Source organism: Cavia porcellus, unplaced genomic scaffold (genome assembly GCF_034190915.1).
Source record: "Cavia porcellus strain 051 isolate PalLab524CR breed Dunkin Hartley unplaced genomic scaffold, mCavPor4.1 scaffold_10, whole genome shotgun sequence".
Lineage (NCBI taxonomy): Eukaryota > Metazoa > Chordata > Mammalia > Rodentia > Caviidae > Cavia > Cavia porcellus.
In genome coordinates, this window is record NW_026947493.1 from 71,904,415 (window position 1) to 71,932,025 (window position 27,611).

The window sequence follows — 27,611 nt, forward strand, 5'->3', positions numbered from 1 at the left end:
TATATATTGTCATCTTAGAAATAGTTATTCAAGTTACAAAATCAAAGCATAAAAAGTGGATAGACACTCAGACATTGACAGTACAAACCATTCTGTTCAATGATCCAACAAAAACTTAGTAATATGGTCATACATCTTACACACTTATATAAACAGTTATATCCTTTAGAGTACTTTCCTGAACAGACTCTTGTGCTACTAAGCTAAATCCCTGGCCTTATAGAGTACTTCCCTTCTCTTTCATTTTTATAATATCTGTTATACATTTTGGGTCTTACTACTTTTTCGGTTATTATTATTTTTATACTAGAGAGACAATGTGGTATTTACTAATGTGAGTCTTGTTTATTTCACTTATGAGGATAGTCTCAAGTTGCCTCCATTTACCTATAAAGGCCTCAAAAGCATTCTTTTTTGGCTGAGTAATACTCCATTGTATAAAAGTACCACATGTTTTTCATCCATTCTGTGGTTGACAGATATTTTGGTTGTTTTCAAGACTTAGCTATTATAAATTGTGCTGCTATAAATGTGGGTGCACATATATCACCGTGATGTGACCTTTTCAGATTTTCTGGGAAAATACCCAGTAGGGGAATAGCTGGATTGAATGGAATTTCTAATCCTAGTTTGTTGAGAAATCTCTGTACTGATTTCCACAGTGGCTGTACCAGTCTACACTCCCACCAACAGGGGAGAAGTATTCCCCCCCCGCCCAGCCTCGCCAACATTTGTTATCAGTTGATTTCTTGATGGCAACCATTCTTTCTGGGTGAAATATCTCAGTGCTGTTTCAGTTGGCATTTCTTGAATGACCAGTGATCGTGAACATTTCTTCATGTATTTATTTGCCATTTGTATATCATCATCTGAGAAATGTGTGTTTATCTCTGACACCCATTTTTGGAGAGGGTCTTTGAATTTGGGGGCTTGGTGTTTTTCAGTTCTTTATATGTTCTGCATATAAGTCCTTTGTCTGAGGGATTGTTGACTAAAATTCTTTCCTATTCTGTGAGTTTTCTTTTCACTTTGTTGGTGATTTCTTTTGAAGTGCAAAAACTTTTTAGAAATATGAGATTCTAGTTGTTGGTACTTTGAAGTGTTTCCTGTGTGGTTTGCATTTTGTTCATGAATTTTCTGCCTACCCCATGTCTCCAAGATTTCTACCTACCTTGTCTTCCAGTAGATTTGGTGTTTCTGTTTTAATATTTAGGTTCTTGATCCATTTTGACTTTGGTTTTGTGCATGGTGATAGGCATGGGTCTAGTTTCAGTCTTTGGCATGTGGAGATCCAATTTTTCCAACACCATTTATTTTAAAGAGGCTATCCTTCTTCCAGTGAACATGTTTAGCACCTTTGTCAAATAAAAGTTTGCCGAGTGTCTTTGTAGTTGTGTTTGCATCTTCTAATCTGTTCCATTGTCAGTACCATGCTGATATTATCACTGTGGCTTTGTAGTATAGTTTCGAGTCAGGAATTGAGATGTCTCCTGTTTTGCCTTTTGTTGCCCAGAATTGCCTTTGCTATTCTAGGTTTCTTCTGTTTCCAAATGAATTTTATAACTATTTTCTCTAGATCTGTAAGATATGTTAATGGTATTTTAATTGGCATTACATTAAATCTGTATAACAGTTTTGGGAGTATGGCCATTTTCACAATGTTGGTTCTTCCTAACCAAGAACAAGGAATATCCTTCCATTTTCTAATATCATCCTCAGTCTTCTTTTTTAGAGTAGTATAATTTTCAGCATATAGGTCTGTTACATTCTTGGTTAGGTTGATTCCTAAATATTTCAGTTTTTTAGATGCTATTGTGAAAGGAGATAGTTCCATATTTCTCTCTCAGTGAGTTTTTGTTTGTGTACAGGAATGCTATTGATTTTTGAGTGTTGACTTTGTATCCAGCTGCACTGCTGAATTTGTTACCTCTAGTAGTCTTTTAGTGAAATTTTTTGGGTCTGCTATGTAAAGTATCATGTCATCTGCAAATAATGATAATTTAGCTTCTTCTTTTCCTTCTTTAGTCCTTTTATATCTTTTTCTTGCTCTGGGCAATATTTCCAGAACTGTATTGAATAGGACTGCTGATAGTGGACAGCCTTGTCCTGTTCCTGATTTTAGAGTGAAGCAATGCCTGCCTTCTTGAAGGAACAATTTGTGCTTACTAGTGCCGTTGCTAACTTCTCATCCTTTTTTTTTTTATTAGCACATGCTTGCAATACATAATGATTACATTCCTTATGGGAAGTAGCCACCTGTATATAACACATATTTATTTATTTTTTTTTTGTCTTTTTCGTTTTTATCAGTACCAGGGATCGAACTCATGACTGCCTGCTTGCAAGGCAGGCACTTATGCCGCTGAGCTAAATCCCCAGCCCCTACATCTTTATTTTTTAAAATGCCTTTTCCTTCCCCTTCTTCCCTCCATCTTTTGATCGCCTTCCCATTTAAAAAAAATTCTGCCTCCGTACTTCCCATTATCTGGGTTTTTTTTTTTTTTTTTTGGTACCAGGGATCAAGCTCATGTGCTTGTGCTGCTGAGCTAAATCCCTGACCCTATTCCCATTATCTTGTATTTTGCTCTTTATATTTGAGAAAGAGTTAAAAACATATCACAGTGATACAAGCATACCCATGTTTATAGCAGAACAATTTATGATAACTAAATCTTTTTAAGCTGCCTGTATATCCATCAACAAATGAATGTTTATAAAGAAAATGGTATTTGTACATAATGGAGTACTACTCTGCCATTAAGAAGAATAAATCTGAATGATTTGTAGGATGGTGGGTGTACCTGAGGCCATAAGAAATAAATGATTTTGTCTTTGAGTTACTTAGTTATTAATTTCACTTCTGTTGTTTCTCTGGAACTCCTCCATTTCCTTATAGGTTGGATTACCAAGTCCGAAAACAGTTCAGGTAGAATGAAGACTAAATATATCTGTTATACTTAGTACTACATCATTATTGCATCTACCTATGCTTTTAGCTTCTGATCTTGTTCTTCTGTTTTAATCATTGTATACTCAGTGTTTATTTGATCAATCATTATTGTTTGTAATAGGCATGCTTCATACATTTGTACCATTTTGCTTTTGCTTATAGGTCTCAACTGTTTATCCTTCAGTTGTAACCCAAAATACACCTGCATTGAGTTTTAAAGGCCTGACCCAACATGTTTAGTTTTTACAAATAGAATGACTCAGTGCTACTGTTACTTAAAAATAAAAAATTAACTGCTTTCATAGAATTGGTTATATATATGTTTGATAGAGTCTGAAATCCTTGAAGACAACCATGATGCCTAATTTATGTTAATAAGTAAATTCAGTAATTGAACATAAGGGCTTTAGATAAATACTGAGTCATAACAGGAAAAGAATGTTCATTAGGATTTTATAAATAAAGAGATACATTTAAGATACATGTAAGTTGCTACATTATATAAAAACATTTAATCTTTATTACAAATAATAATTCAGTAAGTGTTAAGTAGGATAAAGAAGAGTCTAATGTTAACATTTTAGATAAATCGTTAAAGTTGACTAAGGAGGTAGTTTGGGTTCTAAATAGTGAAGAGTTTAGTATATGACCAACACATGGAATATTAAGAGTCTTTCTTTTTCTTTTTGTGCTTAGAGATGAAAATTTTTAAGAGCTTCCAATAAATAGTCTTTTCTTTTGCAAAAGCCATAGATAATAAAAAGAATTTAAACTACTGGTTATTTTTAAAATGCTGTTTGAAAATGGAAGTTATGAAATTTGGTTACACTGTGTACATTTTCAGGGCTAAAAAATAAAGTTAAAAGTTTATGTAACCTTAGTATTCATAAAATGCATATATTGCAAACATTTTTTCCTGGGTCTTCAATATGATTGATGTGTTTCTTTTTACTTTCTTTAAACTACCAATAGGATGATCATGAAAGCTGTGGGTCTAATTCTACTAATCGTAGTACTGCTGAGAATACAAAATCATCAGTAAAACCCCGAAGAATTCAGCAGGCAGCTCCTACAGATCCTGATTTACCACCAGGTAACTTCTAATGAGGTTGATAGTGCCCAGATTTAAATTGTTAGTGATTCTTATTTAGTCCCTTTGTAGAATATATACTTTTAGCCAAGATATAAATGTGTATTTGCTGCATGGCTTCGAAACGTATTGATTCAGAGCCCTCAACTGGCTTTCATTCAGATTTTCTTTTTTTGTAGCAAGTAATTGAGTTTGCTATAACCTCTCAGGGAAGACTGATGTCTCTTTTTTTTTTTTTTTTGTATGTTGATAAAAAAAAGATAGTGAATTGTTCTGGTGTCTGGAAGCCCTAAAATTCACTATGAAATTATTGGATTTTATAAGTAGAAGTGATACCTTTTTATTTCGCGGTATGTTTACTTTATGGATTGAAAACTGGTGATCAATTTAACACCAGCTGAATTGAATAAGCATGGTGCTGAGGAAAGTTGTCAGCTTAAAAAGATATGGAGAAGAAAAGTGTAGCATTGTGAGTTCTCTTAAAGTGTTGCTGTTGTTTGGTTCTCCTGGAGAAGCTTGTGGATACGAACTTGGCTGTGGTTCACTTTGGGGAAGCTTTGGTCCTTACTTTCCTGGCTCTAGAGAGGAAGATGTGTGCTGTTTAATCTCCAGGAAAAGTTTGTGACGCTGGCTTCTGATATGTACTCAGCTGTTCTTATCCTCAGAGGAGCTCAGGACCTCATTGTTGCCAAGGATGGCTGTAGTACTTTTTGGGGAGCCAGGGTTCATATGTGAGTATCGCTTCTTGGCTCCACTGCAGAACCCTCAACTTACTGGCATAAATCCTTTACTCTGCTGGCATAGACTTTCTAGCTTCCAGTGGTGACCTTTAGGTCTTCCCAGTGCACATCCATAAAATAGACTTGCATGTGTCATTGTCATAGGCTCTAGGTCTTCAGCTGGATTCATGCTGGGATGCTGCTATAGGATTCAGGCCTTCCTAAAGTGTTATGGACAGGTTTCCTGCCATTTCTTATATTTAACTCTGGGTCATAAAATGTTATAAATTCTGTGTCCTGTATGTAATTGTTCTTGCAACCCCTGACCACAACAGTTTATTTACCTGGAACAATAACACTTAAAAAGTAGTTCCTAGGTAAGTATTTAATAAAAGAGAGGAAAGTCTTTGCATGTCAGTCTGTGGCCCAAGTGCACTACTGCTCTTTTACAATCATGTATTGTCAGTCACTTCTCTTTTGAGATTATATCTGTATCTATCTATCTATCTATCTATATATGTATGTATATATACGTATTTTATACAATTACGTATTGTCAGTCACTTCTCTTTTGAGATTATATCTGTATCTATATATATGTATCTATATAACATATGTATGTATATATACGTATTTTTGTGTAAAATGTAGTGGACATTGGTATATACTTGTTTTCTGTATCAAAATGCTGTAAGCTTTCTGCTTTAAAGTGGTTAATTTTTGGCAGTCTTTTGGCACCATCTATTGTTAGAGGTAGTGTTAGGTACACCATTTCTTAGCCCAGCTTTCTCCAAGTATTTATTCTGGGTTACAGTTGAAGTGAACATTGTTAGCTAGTGCTGTAGCGATGTTACTGCTGATAGTTTTTAATTTTTCAAAACTGTATCAACAAATTAGTTTATCTGTCTGACTTTTGGGTAAATTAGTTGCTAAAAACTGGAAAAGATTCTAGAAAAAGATACTTTATTTTTGAATTTTTCCTGATTTGTTTATAGTGTGATAGTTCTAGATGTTTTTTCTTAGTAATTAACTCCTTGAGAAAAATAAACAAGGAATTAAACTTTAAATTAAACTAGTTGCTTATTTTTCATTAAATATGTAAACACTATTTTTATAAGTTTGACTATGTAATTCTTTAAAATTTTCTGTATCAGTTCATGATATAGATACATTGGTTCTTTTCTTGCTCTTGTTCCTACTCTTCTTCCTTCTGCCTGTCAGTTTTAGATTTGTTTACTCTTAATCCATATCTTGTTTCTTATAAGAAGTAACTTGCTTTAAAAAAAGTTTAAATCTGTTATCAGAGATAGAAACTTTCTGACCTGTGTGCATTCAATATGGTTCCTAAACTTGTGATGACTCTTCAGAGATTATATTAGACTGTAGACCTGTAGAATCATGATAATTAGCCTGTTTTTAGTGGCATATGACACAGAGCATCGCGTTTGTTGTACTAGAACTATTTGAGATAGCTTTTGGATTAACATGTGCTTTTCTATCTTAATTTACAGGAAAACTCATATCCTATTTTATGCTAATAAAAATTGTGGTTAGGGAGTTGCTTTAAGAAGTAAATGGATTAATCTGTTGGCCAGTTATTGGGAGTCAGAGCAGCCAAACTCAATTTTACCAAATGAAAAAAAGAATAATTTCAGACTCCAGTTGGATAAATGGTAAATTACAGACTTCCTCGTTTAATGACCAAATTTAGTTTGCTTGACTAGATGGTTAAATGAATTGGTTGCTAAAGGAAGAATTGTATATAGTATCTACACTTCAGTATTCAGAATAAAGAAATGCTTAGAGGAATCTCTTGCTTGATGACTTTGTTTTTATTTGCATAACTCTTGCATGCAGTATTGTCTTATACGACAACATAAAACTACAGCACTATACTGTTCAGTATAATCAGCAAAAATTATCGTGCTGTATAAACAAGGTTTATCTTATGAAAAAAGACATTGAGGCTATATAAACAAGGTGTAAAAATTGTACAAAAAAATACAAAGATTGGATTGTAAGTCTGAGCAGTGGATCCTAAGTCTGAACAGTCATCAAATAGATCATTAACAAGGAGCATCTGTATTTTATTTAAAGGATAACCCATATGGTTATTTGAGGACCTATTTCTGGCAACCACATCCTGCCTGTGAATCATATTAAAGTTCTTTCATAGCAGAGGTAAATTCTTGTTTTTGGAATTTTCTAGAACAAGGTTATTTCTTCTGAGGTTTGTGGTTGTAATTTTGGAGTTTTATCATTTATATGTAGTCAGAAATAATTTTAAAGAAAAATTTACTGTTATCAATAGACATTTATTTTACTTCTTTGAAGGATAAGTGACTTTCTAATAGGAAAAGAGTACGTTAATATCTGACTTGCAATTTCTATTCATGGTATCCATAACAATCTTTTTTAGGCTGTGGTTCTTGACTAATTAGTATGTTGTTAAAGCAATTTAATGGGTCATGGCAAGCATTTGGAAAAAAATGTGTCATATTAGGCCTGGTGGTATAGGTGTATAAACCTGGCACTCTAGGATAATCCTAGCAGTCTAGAATAATCACAAATTCAGGTCCAGTCTGGACATTTTAGAAACTTAATGAGACCTTGGCTCAGTAGAACAGAACAGAACAGAACAGGGACAGGGACAGGGACAGGGAAAGGGACAGGAGAAAGGAATGTCTGGGAATGTAGCTCCATGAGGAGGAAGCCCTGAGTTCAGTCCCTAGTACTACCACCAAAATACTTACATAAATTTAATATATAAAATCAATATAATGTAGGGGGTCGGGGATATAGCTCAGCCTGGCAAGCCTAAAATCTTGAGTTCAATTCTCAGTTTAAAAAAATATATATATATTTTTCACACAGAATTTATTTATATATAATTTATATAACCCTACATATTGCAGAATAAAAAACTTGTAGTTTATTGGCATTTATTGAAAGTTAGTAGTAGTATTTCAAGAAATGTGGTTGTTCTGAAATTTGATGTAGTATTCTTTACTGAGGAAAACTCAGAAGAGTTTGAACCTAACTGGTTTGAGGTCTGTATACTTTAAGTTTAGTCCAATATCTTTAATTACTGCTAGTGATAACAGTCTTGAGTTGTGGCTTTAGTAAATCTTGCAGCATATTCACTTTAAATTAGAGAGACAGCTTAATGATGCTTTATGCTTTCCATTTTATTTCTCCGTGTTTCTTTTATTCATTCATTAAGGTACTGATGATAAAATTCACTTCATCTGTGATAGGCTAGCATTCTGTCACAAAGCCGTATCACCAGTCTGCACATTTAATTAGTATATAATTTAGAGTAGTGGCAAATCTAGTACCTTTTTTAGAGCTTTCAGTGATAACAAACAGCCTGCCACAGCACGGTGCCTTAAGTTCACTACTACTGATTTATGATATTTGCACACCTATTGAAGTATGGTAATAGGTGATAACTTAGGTCTCTGACCTAGTCCCACATTTTGTGAATAAGAAAATTGAACTCAGAATTTTTTAATGTCTGGTGAGACATTATTAAATTGTCATATATTTAGATTTTTCAGTTTTCTGTAGAAAATATTTTCATATGACATGGACAGTGTGTGTACGCATGTGTACACAGGTTTGTCTGCTTAATTTTTTAAATTTTTTGTTTTTATTTTAAATAGAATAAAACCAAGCAAAACAAAACAAACAAGACAAAGCCAATCGAAACAAACTAATGTACTGGCTGGGGCTTTAGCTCAGCAGTGTAAACTCCTGCCTGGCAAGCACGAGGTTCTGAGTTTGATTCCCAGTACAAAAAAAAAAAAAAAAACAAACCAATGTAAGTGACACAGAACTTCGGAACAATAGGAAATCAACAATGGTTACTGTAATGCTTCCTGCTGTCTTCAAAATAACTGTCCATACCTGCAGATATAGAAAAAAAAAAAGACTAGAACCAATTAAAAAAAATAAAATAATGAATGCAATAAAGGACTTCAAGACAATAGTAAATCCAAAGTAGTTACCATAATATATCTTATTATCTTTGAAATGGCTGTCCATGCCATCAGATACAATAAAATCTAACAACAGAAAACAGAACAAAACCCAACTCAACAAAACAATGAAAATGATACAGAACTTCAAAACAAAACCATGGGGAATCAACAATGGCCACCACCCTCAGAAGGAGATCCTCCATAGATGCTACACTACATATTGCCATTCTCTGACATTCTCTGAATAAATGATCAGACCACGAGCTTTAAATCTGCAATGTTAGTGAAACAGTAAACACTGCAAGTATTAAATTGCATTTTACCTTAATAGCTACCATCGCAGCCTGTGTTTCGTTGGATCAGCTGGTCACTTGTGGTAGTGGGGGATTGGGGTAGGGTTGGCTCTTCTTGTTTCCTAGCCCATGTGTTGGAAAGAGCTGGCATCTCAGGCTCTTCCCTCAGCAGCCCATGCATGGTGCTAATTATCAGTGAGGGCTTGCCTCTTGGTGATTTCTTGTCTTCCCTTGTAGTCTGTGAATGGCACTGACTCACTGGAAAAGGCTGGTGTCTGGCCGTCTCCCCAACAGCATGCACATGGTGTCGATTCACAGGGAGGGCTTGCTTCTTGGTAACTTCTTGTTCTCTTCCTCCTACTGATTTCATCTTTACATTAATTTCATCCTCATTATGGGTCAGCCAGGTATGTACCCTCTGCTTACATTTAAATGCTTGCCTTCTTGGGCTTTTAGTGCTTGGTTTTCTGATAAAATCTCCTGAAGGAGTTTTAGAGAATATGTCAGATAAAATATTTTAAACATTGTGATATATCACCTATTCAGGAACCTGATTCTTTCTCTCTTTCTCTCTCTGTCTCTCTCTTTTTTTAAATTGGTACTGGGGATCAAACTTACGACCATGAGCTTGCAAGGCAGGTGCTTATGCTGCTGAGCTAAATCCCCAGTCCCTAGGAACCTGATTCTTTAATGACAGAATATTATAGGAAATAGTGAAATTTTGTTTTGCCTCTGGAGTATAAGAATTTAAAGCTATTCTTTTCTGGAACATTGAAGAACAGAGAAAACCCTATTGACAAATGTTTAAAAAAATTTGTAGATCTAGGCAAGGTGGCACATGCCACCACACCTGGCTTGTAGCTTCTGGGTTTTTTTTTTTTTTTTTTTTTGGTTTAACATATTAGTGCTTTTACTTTTTAAGACTGCATTAAAATTTTCTGATATAACTGTTTGAAAATAATAATAACAAATTATATAAGATAGGATAATATTAAATAGTAGACAAATTACTTACTTGCTGAATTTCATGGCTTAACCCATTGAAAATATTTTTTAATGTATTAGTTCATAGATAATGTCATATCATGATATTTTCATATGGAGGCTTTGGTATCTTCTAGGCTAACCTTTGCATTCTGATACTTTCATCCTGCTCAAAACAAATCTGGAGATCTCATTATTATTTATAATACTCACAGACTACAGTTATACATGTACTGCTCAGATTTCACTGAGGGAAACTGTATGGGAGATATCTTTATTTTTGTCTGTCTTGTCTGTCTGTCTGTCTGTCTATCTATCTCTCTATCTATAGATATCTTGGATGTTATGTTGTCTTTTGGAAGAGAAACCAAAACTTATGCATGGAAAACTGCTGCACAAGTGTACTTACTAATGTATAAATCCATTTTAAAATGAATTCTGCTTCAAAATAGTTTTTGTGATAAAGTCCTTCAAGCTATCTGATGTTTATATTGTGTTTATTATAGCAACGGTGTTAATTGGAGAGTCTTTTTTCATTCTAACAAGTATAAATTTCAAAATATTGTTTATTGAGGGCAGATTGTTTTAGAGCTGTGTATCAAAGTCAGCACGTAGCATGTAAGATGGTATACATTCTTTTGATTCATGCATTATTTTACATTGACAAAAAGTAAAAAAAAAAGTCTTGACAAATTCAAAAGTCTCATATATTATTAGACTATCCTCTCTGACCAAGTGCAGTTAGACTTTATTGATACCATTTATTTATATCTTCCATATAACTTTATTTTTCATCTTTATAAGCTCTGGTTTTAGCTGTTTTCCCTCTTTTGCATATTATTTTTAGAGTCGTGAAGCAGCTGCTCAATATGTTCTTTCCAGGTTTTATGGCTACATTCTCTGGGAGAGACAGGGTGAATTTCTTACTTTACTATGCCTAGAATTGGAATCTGTCATTTTGCTGTAGTCTTTAGTGACTTTTTTTGTACACACATGCATACACAAACTCACACACATACTTTCTTTTATAACCTGGATTTTCTGCTTAATGTTATGCCACTAACGTGTTTTCATGTCATATTTTTTATAATGCTAGTTTAATCAGTAAATGTGAATCCCATTGTATAACTATCACACAGTTTATTTACTAATCTTTTTTTTGGTACTGGGGATTGAACTCAGATCTTGCACCTGACAGGTAGGCACTTGTGCTGCTGATCTGAACCTCTGACCCTTAACCAAGCAGTTTTTGTTTGATATTTAGATTGTCATTTTAAGTTTTATAAAATGCTTTAACATACTGTGAGGTAAATCTTTGCATATATCTGTTTCTAATTTTCAGAATCAAAATTTAAAAGTAATTTAAAATCTTTTATATGTGTAGCAAAATTAGTCTGAAATTTTGGTGGCATACTGGATTTTTTATTACTAAAAATATTTCCTTGGAACTTTCATAGATGAAAAATGCTATTGCTAATTGGATTACCATTTTTATAATTTTATTTTTGTTTTACCACTTTGTATAAGAAAGCTAATTTTTGTATTTTTTTAGCCAATCAATATTGTGGATTTTTGATCACTTCTTTTGGATTCTGTAAAAATACTGATATCTTTGTAAAATAATAATACTGTGTCTTCCTTTTGAACACTTATTTTTTTCCCCCCTCTTAATTTATTATCTACAACCATTGTGACCATCTTAATAATATAGATAGTGGATATCTTAAATCAGACCTATTTTCTTTCTTTCTTTATTTTTTGGTCTTTTTCATTTTTATTGGTACCAGGGATCGAACTCACGACCGCCTGCTTGCAAGGCAGGTGCTTATGCCGCTGAGCTAAATCCCCAGCCCCTCAGAGCTATTTTCTGTAGCTTGTACACTAACCACCTTTTAATTGACCAGGTGTCAAATTTGATGAATATACTTAAGTTTATATTTTATTGACAATATTCCCAATTCTTAGACTTTCAAAAAAATTCTTAAGCTTTGAAACAACTTCAGCACTGTAATCAACTTATCTTTTTAACTGTTTGAGTGCAAGTGTCTATATGATGGAGTTTGTATAACCTCTGAGGAAGTTTTATGTCAAAACTTGATGTGTTTCTAGGTCCTACAGCCAAGTCATTAATCATGGATTTTCAGTAGCATAATCATTATATCTTATCTATTATTTTATTGAAAAATATGATCTTTGTGGTTTCTCTTAATACATGCATACTTCATTATAGAACTTCTTGGATAAGAGTATTTTGGAGCTCGATTTACCACTTACTATGTTACTTCGAGTAATCTTTTAACTCACCTACTGTTTACTTTGTTCTTTGCAGAGTATGCTACATATTGCCTACCTTTATACATAAAGTTAAGTAGCATTTTAAGAAATAATTATTGGTGGACTTGTTGCTAATTGAATCCTTCTGTTCTACTTTATAGGATATGTGCAGAGTCTGATTAGACGAGTTGTAAATAATGTAAACATTGTAATAAATAATCTCATACTAAAATATGTTGAGGATGATATTGTCCTTTCAGTGAACATCACTTCTGCAGAATGCTATACAGTAGGTGAATTATGGGATCGTGCATTCATGGATATTTCTGGTAAGTAAATATCAAGAAAATGATATATTTTTCTATAAATAAAATAATTGCCTTGATTTCTTGACAGTTTTGGGGCCACATAGCCTTTTGGTAATGTGATTTTTTTTTTTTTTTTTTTTTTTTTTGTCTTTTTCCTTTTTATCGGTACTGGGGATCGAACTCATGACTGCCTGCTTAGAAAGCAGGCGCTTTTGCCACTGAGCTAAATCCCCAGCCCCGCCTTTTGGTAATGTAATGAAAGCTGCTGCCTCTGTTGTGGAAAAAATGCACGTGTGCAATTTTTAGCATATAGTTGCAAGAGGTTCGTAGGACCCCAGATTAAGAAACTGGAGACTGGGGTATGGTGGTGCATTCCAAAATGCTGGAAAACTGAGGAAGGAGGATGGCAAGTTTGGTCCTAGCTTGAGCAATGCAGCAATTTTGTTAGACTGTATCCCACCTTTCTCATCCCCCCCCCCCCCAAAAAAAAAAATGAAAAAGAAAGACCTCCGAACATAGGTTAGCGCAAAAGCCCTGGTTTTGATCCCAAGTGTCACAGAAGACAAAAATGAAACAAAACCCCACAAACTTGTTTTCTCTTTTTTTTGTTGTTGTTGTTTTTCTTTTGTCTTTTTGAGACAGGTTCTCACTATGTAGTTCAGGCTGGCCTTGAGCTCACTTTGTAGCCCAGGCTGGTCTTGAACTTGCAATGATCTACTTGCCTCAGCCAGGATTATAGGCATGTGCCACCATGCCCAGTTGATGTTCTCTTGTTTATTGAAGATTCTTAATTTTCCTTCTTACCTATCACATGATCATTTCAAGAATGATCTATAATATTTTAGTGTTATAAGTTACATATAGCAATAAAAATTAAATGATAGTTACTTTGCATTATGTATGCTTTTAAAGGGAGCATGTTGCTTTTACATAGCTCTGTAATAATATGTGATACATTTTTATTGTGTATTTTCTAAACCACATGTGGAATCTTGAGTTATCCTGAGACTGTTTTTGACTGTATCTTACTACATTTTTCTGCTTATGTAAAAGAGCTACTAATACTATAATTTTAATAACTGTCAGTATTATTTTGGTAATAGTTCTGCCTGGTAGGCATTGTGATAAGTATTGAAAATACAATTATGAAGGAGACAGATACCATTTGTGAGGGGAGATTAAATAGGTTATAATATGTGTTGGGGCATGTACTCTTAAGGAATGAATATTTTTGGAAAATAAGTAAAGAGTTGTTGTGAGAACCTTCTGCCTGTGATTTGCCATGGTGTGTGTTTGTTCAAGATGCTAGCTGTAATTGAATTACAGTTCTGTGGTCCTTAGTAGATATATAGCTTTGGATAAATTTACCTCTCTATTTTCTGAGTTTACTTGTTTGTAAATAAGGTATAAAATGGGACCTTGTGAATAGATTTATTTTATTAAATCAGCTAATGCACTGAAAGGACTTGTATAATATACCACCAATCAGTGCTAGAAAATGAGTTATTACTGTAATTTACATTTATTTTGCTACTGTTACTAGTATTTTCATTCATTTTTACAGGATGCAGTTTTCCTGATTCCATCTGTGATAACTTCTCATTTATTTAGTCATGCATTTATTTATTCATATTAAGTCCTAGTTAAAGGGTTAAGTCAACGTGAAAAATAGTCTTAATATTATTTAACTTGGCTAAAGCATTCAACTAGAAAGTAGCAGAACAGAAATAGTTTCATTTTTGTGTGTTTTCCAAGCTTCAGTCTTCGTATTTTGAAAATGAAGATTGATTTAGATCTTGGAGGTTTATTGTGAGGTATATATAAGAGTATATGGAAAAGCATAAGCATTGTTTGTGTTACATTATTAATACATCCTTTTATTCCTTTGTGGAAAGAAAAATTAAAAGGCAGAAGTGAAGTATATGGTATGGAAAATAAAAAACAAACAATTGAAAATAAAAAACAAGCAGAATTGAATAATTGAATCAACATTTTAGTTGAATCAACATTTTGTTTTTAGTTTTAATATATAAATAATGGAAATATTAGTTTGAGAAATTATTACAGTGAAGAAGAAAGAGTCTTAGACAAGAAGTTGGAGAATTTTGACTTGAATTTTTCCTCTGGTAGGCCATTTGTAAAGTATAAATTATCACTGCTGTTAAAGGCTATTTGTAAAATGTAAATTATCATTTGTAAAATGTAAATTATCACTGCTGTTAAAGCCATTTGTAAAATATAAATTATCATTTGTAATATTTAAATTATTACTGCTGTTAAAGTTCTGATGTATATGTGAGAATCAAATTGATAATGTGTGAAATCTCACTATGATGGTGCTGATGAAGCCAGTAAAATAGTGTTTGCCACTTGTAGAGTGGTTGCTAACTGCCAGCCCAGGTATTATATCTTTTATAATACTTTGTTTAATAGTCTGAGGCAGACATTACTATTTTCCTTTTGTTAATTTTTAATGCATTATTTGATAGTTACAAAGGAATATATAACATATATTTGTTATAATATAATGAGGACTACCTGTCTGAATAACTAGAATAGTAATGGTAGTTTACCCTAATCAATACGATTTTTTCCTGTTTGTTTGTTTACTTATAGAGTTAAACACTGATTTTAATTTTATTTACTTTCACAAAAAATTTCTGCAGTGAAAAAGAGAATAAATACAGCTGCATACTACCATGTAGAAGATTCTTGAAAGCATACTGAGTGAAAAAAAGCCAGAAACAGAAAGCAAAATATTGTAGATTCTACTTACATTAATTGTCCAGAATAGACAATTCTGTACAGACAGAAAGTAGAGTAATTAGTAGATGATTAGGGCCGAGAGGAAACCATGAGAAAGGATTGGAGAAGTCATGTATATATAAATGGTACAGAATTTTTACTTTTGAAGTGAGGGACAGTTGTAAAATTGTGATGATTGCACTAGTATAAATGTATTAAATAGCATTCTATTATATATTTTAACTTAATTTTATGTGAATTTTACTGTTGCAAAATTTTATCACTTTTTGTATATACATAAATGTTGTAACTGTAACTGTAACTGTAGTTGGTTACATGTATTTCTTTTCTTTTCTTTTTGGTACCAAGAATTGAACTCAGGATTTTGCATTTGCCAGGCAGACGCTTAAGCTACTGTGTTATATCCTCAGTCCAACATGTATTTCTGAGTTTTGTAAAAACACTATTTTATGTATTGTTTTGAGGTTTTCTATTTTCAATGCATGTTTTTATTATTTCATACTATTTCTCAGATTTTTATTATCATGTATTTGTAGTACCATTCATTGTTGGGAGTTGATACATATGTATTTTGTCATATTGTTGCATAAAGTCATAGATCATTCATTTCCAGTAAAGAAATTTTTCTATTGTTTAAACAGGTCAAAACTTACTTTCTTTTTCTGGTGATGGGGATTTAAATTGTTTCCAGATTTTTGCTGTTACAAATAGTGCTGTTATGAATCTTTTCTTACATATCATATGTGTGTTTCCTTTCTCTCTCTCTCTCTCTCTCTCTTTTTTTTTATGATACTCGGGATTGAACCTGAAACCTTGCACATGCTATGCCTCCACCATGAGCTATATTCCAAGCACATAAGTGGTTTTTTAGGGTATATATTTAAGAGTAGGTTTGTTAGATGGGAGAATATACAAATACATTTTCAAGACAGTGCCCTATTATGTGCTTGTTAGGTAGAAATCTTTATTATCTCCACCTTACAAATTAAATTGTAGCATATCACCTACCAAATTGTAGCAGAACACAATTTGTTTTATATGTTTTAAAAGGGTAGTTCCTGATATATTTAATATTTAAGAAAATAAAATATTTTTACAGTTTAATAATTTCCTTTCCTGCTGAAATAATAATTTCTAAAATATCTTTGAAAATATTTTATGTTATTATAGTAAAGCTGGTTAAAAACATATACTTTGCAGTTAGATGGCCAGTGTTTGAATTAGAAGAACTATTTATTCTTACTGTACTTAAGTTCTTACATCTTCTTAATAGGATCATGGAAATATTGTCAGATAAGGAATGTAAAAGACTTAATATAGTGTCTGTATAAAAGTAGCTTAGTAAATGCTGATTCTTTTAATTACAAATAGAGGGTAGGAAACACCCAAGATTTTAAAAGGTTAGTTTTATTTTTAGTCTACTCATTATGTCTTAATTTTTGTACATTTATACAATACTCATAATTAAGTCCTATACTCATATAAAATTAAAATATGGTAAATTTACATATTTTTAACAGACAAATTTGAAATTTATCTACTAGCAAAGCTTGTAGTATTTTGATATATATGTGTATTCCTTAATGTTTTTCTCCTTAGAAACTTCAATTCACATAAAATAAAGTGGTTGAATTAATTAGAATTTGCTAGGTTATAGTCAAAAATAGTTTTGTCAGAATGGACTAAAGCATATTTCATTGATTTGAAGGTTCCCTTGGTGATAGCATGTGAATAGCTGCTAATTTAAAATCTTTGGCCTGATACATACCTGGGAATTTCTTAGCAGGTAGAAATAAAATTGCTTGTAAGGTAAAGGTTTCTTTTTCTAGTTTGATCTTTACCACTTTTTTTAATACCTTTATTCCTTGAAAGCAAACTTTAGAATGTTGTTGATGATTTCCTTTTTTATTTTGATACCAGGGCAGTACACTAGAACTTTCTGTGATGTTGAAAATGTTTTATATCTTTACTGACTCGTACAGCCATTAGCCACATCTGGCTGTTGAGCACTTGAAATGTGACTAATGCAACTGAAGATCTAGATTTTTATATTTATATAATTTTAGTTAATTTAAATATAAATTTGTATAGCCACTCATTGGTGGCTACCATACTGAACAATGTAGGTTTCAAGTAGCAGTGAGAATTTAGTAGAGAATGAATATTAAATCTTGACAGTTGTTAAAAAGTTATATCTAATAAGGATTCTCAAGAATTTTGCTACCTTATTGTAGAAAAGAACTGTAGAACTTTACATCAGTTTTGTTTTGGTAAGACTTAAATGATACAAAACATGAGAAGTTTTTTGTATATGGTCTGATGTACTATATCTGTGAGTCTATGATCTAAATCTGTATCAATGAATGTAATTTGCTATTGCTACTTTTATATTGTATGTAGTAATAATTGTTTCCTTTATTTCTCTAATTTTGGCTTTTAAAACATTTTGTTTTCTTTTTAGCAACTGATCTGGTGCTGAGAAAAGTTATCAATTTTTCTGATTGTACAGTCTGCCTTGATAAACGAAATGCCAGTGGTAAAATAGAATTTTACCAGGATCCTTTATTGTACAAATGTTCCTTCAGAACTCGCCTCCATTTTACATATGATAATCTAAATTCCAAGATGCCATCCGTTATTAAAGTAGGTGTCTCTTTTTCTGTTAGTTAAGTTACATGTCTATTGTTTCTGTTACCTTTTCTGCATGATAGTTATTAAATATTTAAGAAAGTAATCTTATGTCATTAGTTTTTATACAGTATTTTGTATTTATAGTTTTTTGTATAATAGATTTTAGTAGAGATATTTTGGGGGCAACTTGTTCTTTAACTGAAAACTTTTAAAGTTTGTTTAGCTATTTATTACGGTTTTATTCAAGTAGATAGAAATCTTATAAAAAATAACATTAATTTGTTCTCCAGCGCCACACACACAGGTACATTTATAGTCACATGGACTGAATGTAAATAATTACTATTTTTTCTTATAATTTGTTCAGCATGATCTGATAGCTACTTATTTTCCTTTCTCTTTCTTCGATAACTTTATAAGGCCTGATATATTCAACTGATAGTTTAGATTATTGGTTCAAGAAATTTTAGCTTTTGATCCATGGTTTAAAAATGTAATTAAAATCTTGATCAGTATGAGAGTTTTTCAGGACATATTTTAATTTTAATTGTTCTCCAAGATATTGGTATATATTTTCAATTTGTATAATTTATGTGTAAGCATACATTCTGTCATCTTTTTTCACTTCATAGTTTTCTGAACATTATCTGTCAGTTGTTGATAATTTTTATTTATTGAATTAATCAATTCTGACTACCAGTGTTCTATGATGGAAAGGCTGGCTCTAAATCTGATTTTCTCCTATTTTGCTATATAAAAATTAGTTTTAAAAAATACTGTTCTATTGAACATAATATTTTCTCTTATATAAACTTACTTTTAGCACTCCATTATCTATATTTTACTTATACCCTCTATTATATATAATACATACTATTTTGTTGAAGTATGTTACCCTTTCCTTCTATTTTTTATCTTTGACAAAGATAATCATAGAAAAGTGTTAACTACAGTATTGATATGGTCTATCTCAGGAAAAGGAGCTTATCTTTGGTTTTTTTAGCGTGAACCTGCTACTAGTTAGGGAATGTGAAGATAAATTTAAAGTATTATTAAAGTGAATGGTGGATATTTGAAATTTTTTGTTATATGAAATAATTTGATTGATGAATATTGCAAATGTCATTGTCCGATCTAGGACTTCACTAAATTAGAAGAAAAAAGTAAAAATAAGTGAATTTGAGAAAAACTTGCTGTTGGCATGTAAGTTTTTATTCTCAAAATTGAATAATAGTGAATTTTTATGAAAAGTATCTTAACCTAAATGTTAGTTGGTATGTGAGTTTTGACTCTGGTAATCATCACATATTTTATTATGTTATGCTCAGCTGAAGTATGTTTTTGAGTGTTTTTATTAATACTATACTATTGTGATGTAATATTTACCATTATGGGATTGACCCAGCTTTTTCCAATTCTAGTTTTACAAAATATGTGTTAAATGGTTATTACTAGCCTCACTGATCAGGGCTGGGGATTTAGCTCAGCGGCATAAGTGCCTGCCTTACAAGCAGGCAGTCGTGAGTTTGATCCCTGGTACCGATAAAAAGGAAAAAAACAAAAAAACTAGCCTCACTGATCACCTTGTAGACATGGATTTTCCAAAATATTGAGATACCCTTATTATTTTTTTGAACCTTTCATGGATGCTTGTTGAAGTGACATTTGAATGTATTTATATTTTGGGGAGGCTTTTATAATTTTCTATCTTTTGTGTGAGCCAATTACATTTCTGAGAAATATCCTAGGGTACATAATTTAATATTTTTTTCTATTTTTTGAAATCTGTTTTGCATTTGTTTTTCCAAGAAATGAAAGTACACATCAATGTTTGGCCAAAACTCTGATTAATTCATTAAGAAAGATTTCTAGACAGTTGTAAATATCTTACTAATGCATAAAAAATATTTAGAACATATAATCTGTATTGTAAAACTATTTATACAAATGATTAACCAGGATATAGACCCATGAACATTCAGGGAAATGACTGTGTTGTACACTTGCTAGCCTTGAATATAACTTTTATTTTGAAGAATTTCCAACTTACAATATAACTGCCTGACATTTGTTTGTTAAGGAGTTAGATTTTTGAAGATATGCTGGCCATTTGTGCTTTTTATCTTTTGATGTTTTTGAAACACTGTGCACTTCAGGCTGGTCTTGAGCTCATTTTGTAGCCCAAGCTGGTTTTGAACTTGCAGTGACCCCCTTGCCTCAGCCTCCTTAGTGCTGAGATTACAGGCTTGTGCCACTATGTCTGGCCACCACTTGAGCTTTTAAAAAATTATTCACTTAGGTTTTTTTTCTATTGAGGGTTAATTTTTTCTAATTGATTTTAAAATACTTTTTGTTATAAAGGATAGATTGTTTATCACTGGTGCTTGACATTATGTAAAAGGATGTGATAGAGATCTCAAGAAAAGACTAGCAGGTCTATATACTCCTCTGCCTCTCCGATTTTCTTCCCACTTCATGGTTTGTTCAGTGTGTGACTTTTAGATCAGTTTTAAGAAACCTGCAGTAATATTTGAAACAATAGTATTATACTCTACCTGCAGTACACATCTTTCTGCTCTTGTTAATAGAACTGTTTTTGTGTATTGAACCCTGAAAATATGGCCACCATTACTTCTTTTTTCATATTTCATAGACATTAAAATAACACGTTAGTCAAAATAAATCTGAGAGACTTGACTTTATGGCATAATTGGTTTTCTTCCCTGTTTATGTAACAGCAGGAAACCATTACACTGAATCTGTGTTTATATTTTGCTGATGTCTCTTTTCAAGGAGAATTTGAATGCTGTATATTCTACTTGGTAGTAATTAATCTTATTTTCTTATGCTTTCTTATAATTATTTTTCCTTACAAATTTTATATCATGTTTCAATTTTGAAAATTTAAAAAACTTTCTCAAATCTGTATTTTATTTGATTTTCCATATATAATTATAAAATTTTATTATTTCCTGTTAACATGTTAATCTTTTATGCACCTTTAACATTTGGTTTTAGTATATGTATTTATTCTTTTTACCTAATAAAATAGGAAAGAGTGATTAAAGTTTACAATAATGACATAAAATTTTATTCTTGGATTTGACAGAAATGCTTCTTTTTTGGGGGAAGTACTGTGGTATGCTTTAGATATTTGTTATGTAACTTGTCTTTTGAGGTAATTCTGGAAATCTAGTGTAAGTATAAATTTTGATTATTCTATTTGTAAATCTAATGTGAATATCTTTTAATTTATTCTATTTGTATATACATTAATGGCCTAATACAATTTCTGGTTAAAGTTTATTGATTATTACAGAAAAACCTGTTTGATTCCTAAGATTTGGATTACATTTTGGCTGATTATTAGAAACATTTGGGGCATTAGTATTCTTTAAATAGTATTTTTAATTTTTAATTTTTATTGGTACCAGGAATTGAACTCACAACCGTGTGCTTGCAAGGCAGGTGCTTGTGCTGCTGAGCTAAATCTTCAGCCCCTTAAATGGTATTTTTTAAAAAAAATTTTATTGGTATACTTTTTACATATGTAATGATCACATTCATCGTAGGGCATTTGTACCTGTACATAATATATATATTGATTCTTCTTTTTTTCCTTATTCTCCATCGCTTTCTTCAAACACTTTTCTTTCTTTAATTACAAAAGCTTAGTTTTTTTCCTATTCTCTTTTCTATTCCTTCCCTTACCTCTTTTGTTGTTTCTCTTCCCATTTGAACATTTTCTTCCTACTTCACAATATCTATCCAAATGTTATTATTTTGAGGACTTAAAATCGATCAACTTATCTTGAAAAGTATAATACTCCCTTTAACCATACTTTTGTAACTGATTCTGTTTTTTCAACACACAGATTCATACGTTAGTGGAAAGTTTGAAACTTTCTATCACAGATCAGCAACTGCCTATGTTTATCCGAATAATGCAACTTGGAATTGCTCTTTACTATGGAGAAATAGGCAATTTTAAAGATAGTGAAACAGAGGATTCTACCTGTCATAATAAAGATATGTTAGGAAACATTACAGGTAAGTATAACAAAAATGTAGTTAAGGGCTATTCTTGCAAAGTGTTTTCATCACTGGGGATGCAGGAGATCCTCAAGATTGAGTTATACAGTGATAAAATGATTGTATTTTGGTTGTTTGGCACTGCTTTGGTTTTTTTTTTTTTTTAATCTGAATATGGAATGCTATTTTGATTTTCTTTGTTGTACTGACTGAGAATAATATTTCTCATATGTAAAATGTTCAAAATATGTATTTATTGAGAGTTAAATTTCTTTTCTTTTTTTTTTTTTTTTAATTGGTACCGGGGATCGAACTCACGACTGCCTGCTTGCAAGGCAGGCGCTTATGCCGCTGAGCTAAATCCCCAGCCCTGAGAGTTAAATTTCTTAATGAATGAAAGTATCATTATTTTTTCTGCACAGGCTCATTAAGAGTCTATGTATGTATGTAAGTATGCGTGTATTTATTTATTTATTTTTGGTGCTGGGGATAGAACTCACGACCTCACACTTGCCAGGTAGGTGCTTATGCTGCTGAGCTAAATCTCCGGCCTATGTGTTTAGCCAGTTGGGTTTCTAAGTACTATTGGTTAATGAAATGTACAGTTCAATGAAGGGTACACAGTGGGTTAACTCAGTAATTCAGTTCATTAAAACTTTACGAAAGTCTGCTGTGTATCAGACATAACCAATAATTACAAATTATGGTACATTGGTACATTACATTCATTGGGGGACAAATAATGATGAAAATCGGGAAAGTGGTTTAGAGACAGAGGGAGGTGCTTGGGGAAAGGGAATAAAAAGAATCTAGATAGGTACATGTACCCACTGCCTATGATGAGTGAAAACATCATGTACTCCCAACATGTACTAATAAAAAAACTGAGATAAAGATCATTAACATTTCAGAACTTCTTATGTTTCTTTCCAACTATCCCCAACTACTTCCTGCTTCTCTGGAAACTACTGTTCTGAACTCTTTTAACGCAATAGATTAGTGTTGGTTCTAGGATTCGTAAGAATGGAGTATGCAGTATAAACTGTGAAAGGATTCTTTCACTAAGTATGTTTTTTTGGTACATCTGTGTTTCAGGTTTAAGTCATTCTTGTTGGTAAGAAAATGGTCTAAATACACCATTTAAAGATGCCTTTGCTTAGCTGTTATCTTTTTAATAGCTGGGGCTTTTTAGACTTTGGGGCTGTTTCTAGTTTTTGGCATAAGCTTCATATAAATATGAGGTGTTCCTTCTCTTGGGTAAATAAATACCTCAGAGTAGAATGATAGTTTAGTTTTCACAAACCAGTTGTATTAGTCAGATTTCCTTCACTTTGACAATTATCTGAGGTAATCAGTTTATAAACCAAAAAAGGATGACTTTGGTGATCCAGGAACTTCCCATTAGGTCCTGCCTCTTAAAGGTTCCACAGCCTCCCAGTAATGTCACACCTGGTAGTGAACATTTAATAATGATGATGATGACAAGAAAGATAATAAATAAAAGACTCTTTGCAGAACACTTATGCCAACTATTGCACTATGTGACCTTTCCCCCAAAGTAACTGTACCATTTTACATTCCCATCAAGAATGATTGAGAATTCTGTTACTCTACATTTGTTGGTATCAGCATATTTCTGCTTTTCCTCATTCTGGCGAGCACATGGTGATTTTAACTTGCATAGTTTTGTTGAGTAAATACTTCTAACTTTTTCATGTGATTATTGGCCTTTATAACCGTTGTGAAATGTCTGTTAAATTTTCATCCACTGTAAAACTTTTTAATGTGTTTATTATTGATATGTAATTGTTTTTTATGTATACTACATTAAATCATTTGTCATATGCATTTTAAGAATATGTTTTGGCAACTTGAGACTTAGTTGTTTTTTAATAGGTGTCTCTTGAGAAGTTTTAAATTTTATTTTATTTATTTATTCATTTATTTTAATTTTAAAGAGAAGAAACCCCAAAAAACAAAATAGAGTAAAGCTGTTTAAAATGCAGCAGTGAAGGTAGTACAGAACTTGAAAGCTCGATAATAGGAAATTGACAATGGCTACCATAATATATCTTGTTATTTTCAGAATAGTTGTCCATTCCATCAGCTATAGTAAAATCAAATAAAACAAAACATAATGAAACCAATCAAAGCAGAACATTGAATAAGACAAAACAATAAATTGGAATAAAACAAAACAATAATACTGGATTTCAAAAATAAGACAGAAGTAAATGCCCCTTATTTGCTATATTGCATACTGTTATCCTCCTAATAGATGCTCAGACTACAGGCCACAGGCCTACTAAGTCAATCAAACAATATAAGCATTTAGTTGATGGCTAAATTGCTATTAATGCATTCTGTTCTCTGAACCAGCTGGTTGCTTGAGGTTGGGGAGGGGGTGGTTGTTGATTCTCAGCCTGCCTGCTGGTCTGCTCATGGGAAGGGGTGAACTGACTGGCTTCTCTATTCCTGCTTTGTGTGGCTTATCCAAAGGGCACACTGGCTTCTTAAAGTGCTCCTTTCAGAGCCAGCATGACTTTTGCCAAATGTAACTTAAATTTTTTTTTTTATAACTTTTTAAAAATAACCGTTTGTGTGACCTTAGAAATAAGTGTTTCTTGTATATTAAGTAAAGATGTACTTAATACTGTTTGCTTTCAGAGAGTTGAACTTAATTTTCTTACCTGTTTAAAGCAAAGTTCCTTAACAATTTTTTGGAAAGTTTGTGAACCTCTTCTCGGACCACACCTGTCATTACAAAGGTAGTAGGAATTAAACCCAGGGCTTTTGCATGGAGCTACCATCACAGGCTTTTTTTTTTTTTTGAGAAAATTTTAAGTAATTTGATTACTTTCATTGTTCCTTGATGGTTTCATAAAGCTTGTTACCATCTTAACCAAGAATTTTAAATAATTTGGTTATAATATTCCTTGATATTATTTCTTCATGTTAGTTGTGGTTAGAGTTCATTGAATTGGTATATATATATATATATATTCAGTATTTTTTCTCCCTACTGCGATATTGGCATGTGATATATATGCATTTTTCCCATTAAAATTCATAGAATTCAAAGGACCTCAAATTAAAATACACTGTTCCAAAGAAAAGGATGATCCAAGGAAATTATTGATATAGGGGAATGAAACTCCTGAACTACTATGTCTGTGAGTTTGTGTTCTCTAAAATCAGAGAATGAATTTTAGGAACAACCGAGGTTAAGAGTAGAATGTATTTGTTGAGAAAAAGAAAGCTTCTGTCTGAAGAGAGACAGAAGGGGTCCCAAGTGGGTTTGCTAAAGATTCTGTTTTTTTCCAGGGATTTTTATAGAGTAAAACCATGGGGCGAGAGGGATTCAAGGTGGGGGAAGACTGGGAACTCACAAAGCGGATGGGCATAAGGTGGGACATAACTATAGTTAGCCAATAAGATTAGTAGTTCAGGTAAAATTGATTAAATTGGGGACAAATGAGAAAGCAAGTCACACAGGAAGCAGTATTTTTAGAGCTGTGACCTTTTCCCTAGGGGAATGGGATAGTGACTCCAGGCTTTCTCAGGGTGATAGGGAACTAATTAAGAATATCAGTCTTTAGGATATGGCTGCATTTGTTTGTTCCTTTGTCTTAAGTCCTGGTCTACAGCAGGAGGCCTCTGTCTCCCCCACAGTTGTAAGATGTCTGCACTGGCTCCTTTGAGGACCTAGCCCTGTCTCACTGCCTATAATATTTCTAACTGACTCGGCTTCCTGGAACATGATGACCAGATACTAGGGAGATTTTTTTCTTTCTTTTAAAAAGTTTTTATTTTAAAGATAGTAAAGTACAACAAAGCAAGACAGAACAAAGTCCATCAAGACAACGCAGCAAAATTGGCACAGAACTTCAGAGCAGAATACCAGGAAAACAATAATAGTTACCATAGTACATCTTGTTATCTTCATAATAGTTGTCCATTTCATCAGGTATGGCAAAATCAAACCAAAAACAAGACAGTATAAAACCAATCAAAACAATATCGAATAAAGCAAAACAATCAGAACAAAGCAAAACAGTATGAAACAATATTGGACTTCAAAGACAACAAGGAAATCCCCCATATTTGCTGTATTGCATACTGTTATCCTCCAGAGAGTGGCATAGACTGCTGGCCTCAGGCCTGCATAGTCAACCAAACAATACAAGCATTTAGTTGCTTTATGTACCTTAGTTGTTATCAACTCTGGCTGCCCTTGGAACCATCTAGTTGCTAAGGGAGGAGGAGTTGGGGGTTGGGAGAGGATATGGACAGTGTTTGATTCTTAGCCCTTATTCCAGTAAACCCACGGAAGGTGCTATCTTTTTCTCTGTGCAGCGGGAGGTTTGCACAGCTTACTAGGAAGGCTGGCCGATAGATTTCTTGGTTGGTCCCCCAAGTCCCAGCATGGCCAATTCTCAGGAGATACTGACTTTTCTCTTATATATGATTTGCTATACAGGTGTTATTTTTAGGAGAAAGATTGTAGGAAAAACATTTTTTTCCTTTTTTTATTGAGTATAATTGACAAAATCTATGTATTTAAGAGGTACAACATAATGTTATTTTGGAGTGTTTGAATGCATATATTTTGATGTTAGTAATTCCCATGTTACAATGAATAACACTTTTAGGGCATTTATAATCCTTTTCTTAGTTTAATCCTTTTGATTTATTTAAAATGACTTTTTTGATTGATAGGTACTGAAGATGAAACAAGAATAGATATGCAATTTTCTGCTCAATACAAAGGCCAAGAGTTGTATTCACAACAAGATGATGAGCAGCCGCAAGGATGGGTATCTTGGGCGTGGTCATTTGTACCTGCAATTGTGAGTTACAATGATGGAGAGGAAGACTACTTTGCGAATGATCCTGCATCAACCATGCATCAACAGAAAGCACAAACTTTGAAGGATCCTATTGTTTCTGTAGGATTTTACTGCACAAAAGCAACTGTGACTTTTAAAGTAGGTTTTGTTTCTCTTGCTGTTAGTATTTGTTAACTAATACTTGAATTGTGATTGCTAGTAAGATTCTAGCTTAACTGAAAGGTGGTTTTGTGTTTAGCAAATATAAGATGGAGTATATTTGTTACTTCATAAAATTATATGATATCTCTAGATGAATTCTTTGAATTTTGACTCCTCATTTATTTTAGGCTATCTCTTCTTTTTCATCAGCTTTATGGAGAGTTTTTTTTCTCTCCCTGCTAAATTACTGGCATGTAAGTGTGCCTTAATATTTCCATTAAAAATGAGCATCAAAATAATCTCCCTTCAATTCATGTATTCTTGCAGTTTACTGTTTAATTTTTGTGATCTCCTTCATAACAAACTTATTTACACTCAGTAGTTGTACATATTAGTAGAGTAAATGGATACAGTGTACATTGAGGAAATTTCACTGTTCTCTCAGATCGATTCTTTGAGTTTCCACATTTGGGAGAAAACATATAGTACTTCTCTTTCTGTGGCTGGCTTATTTTACTTAATATAGCCTTCTCTAGTTCCTTCTATTTTGCTGCAAATGACAAGATTTCATTCTTTTTGGCTGAAAAATT

General features: G+C 32.6%; 1 protein-coding gene across 14 annotated transcripts in view; it reads left to right on the forward strand.

Annotated features, from left to right (window-relative positions):
- Positions 1-27,611, forward strand: part of Vps13b (vacuolar protein sorting 13 homolog B) — a 683,809-nt gene that overhangs the window by 18,870 nt on the left and 637,328 nt on the right. For all 14 annotated transcript variants that reach the window (XR_010050305.1, XM_063257835.1, XM_013143877.3 and 11 more), the window contains exons 4-8: positions 3,923-4,043; positions 12,455-12,622; positions 17,829-18,010; positions 21,874-22,048; positions 26,750-27,018. Coding sequence is in view for 13 of the 14 variants with exons in the window: in XM_063257835.1 (XP_063113905.1) it covers positions 3,923-4,043; positions 12,455-12,622; positions 17,829-18,010; positions 21,874-22,048; positions 26,750-27,018 (915 nt within the window). In the remaining variant the exon portion in view is untranslated. The remainder of the gene's footprint in view (positions 1-3,922; positions 4,044-12,454; positions 12,623-17,828; positions 18,011-21,873; positions 22,049-26,749; positions 27,019-27,611) is intronic.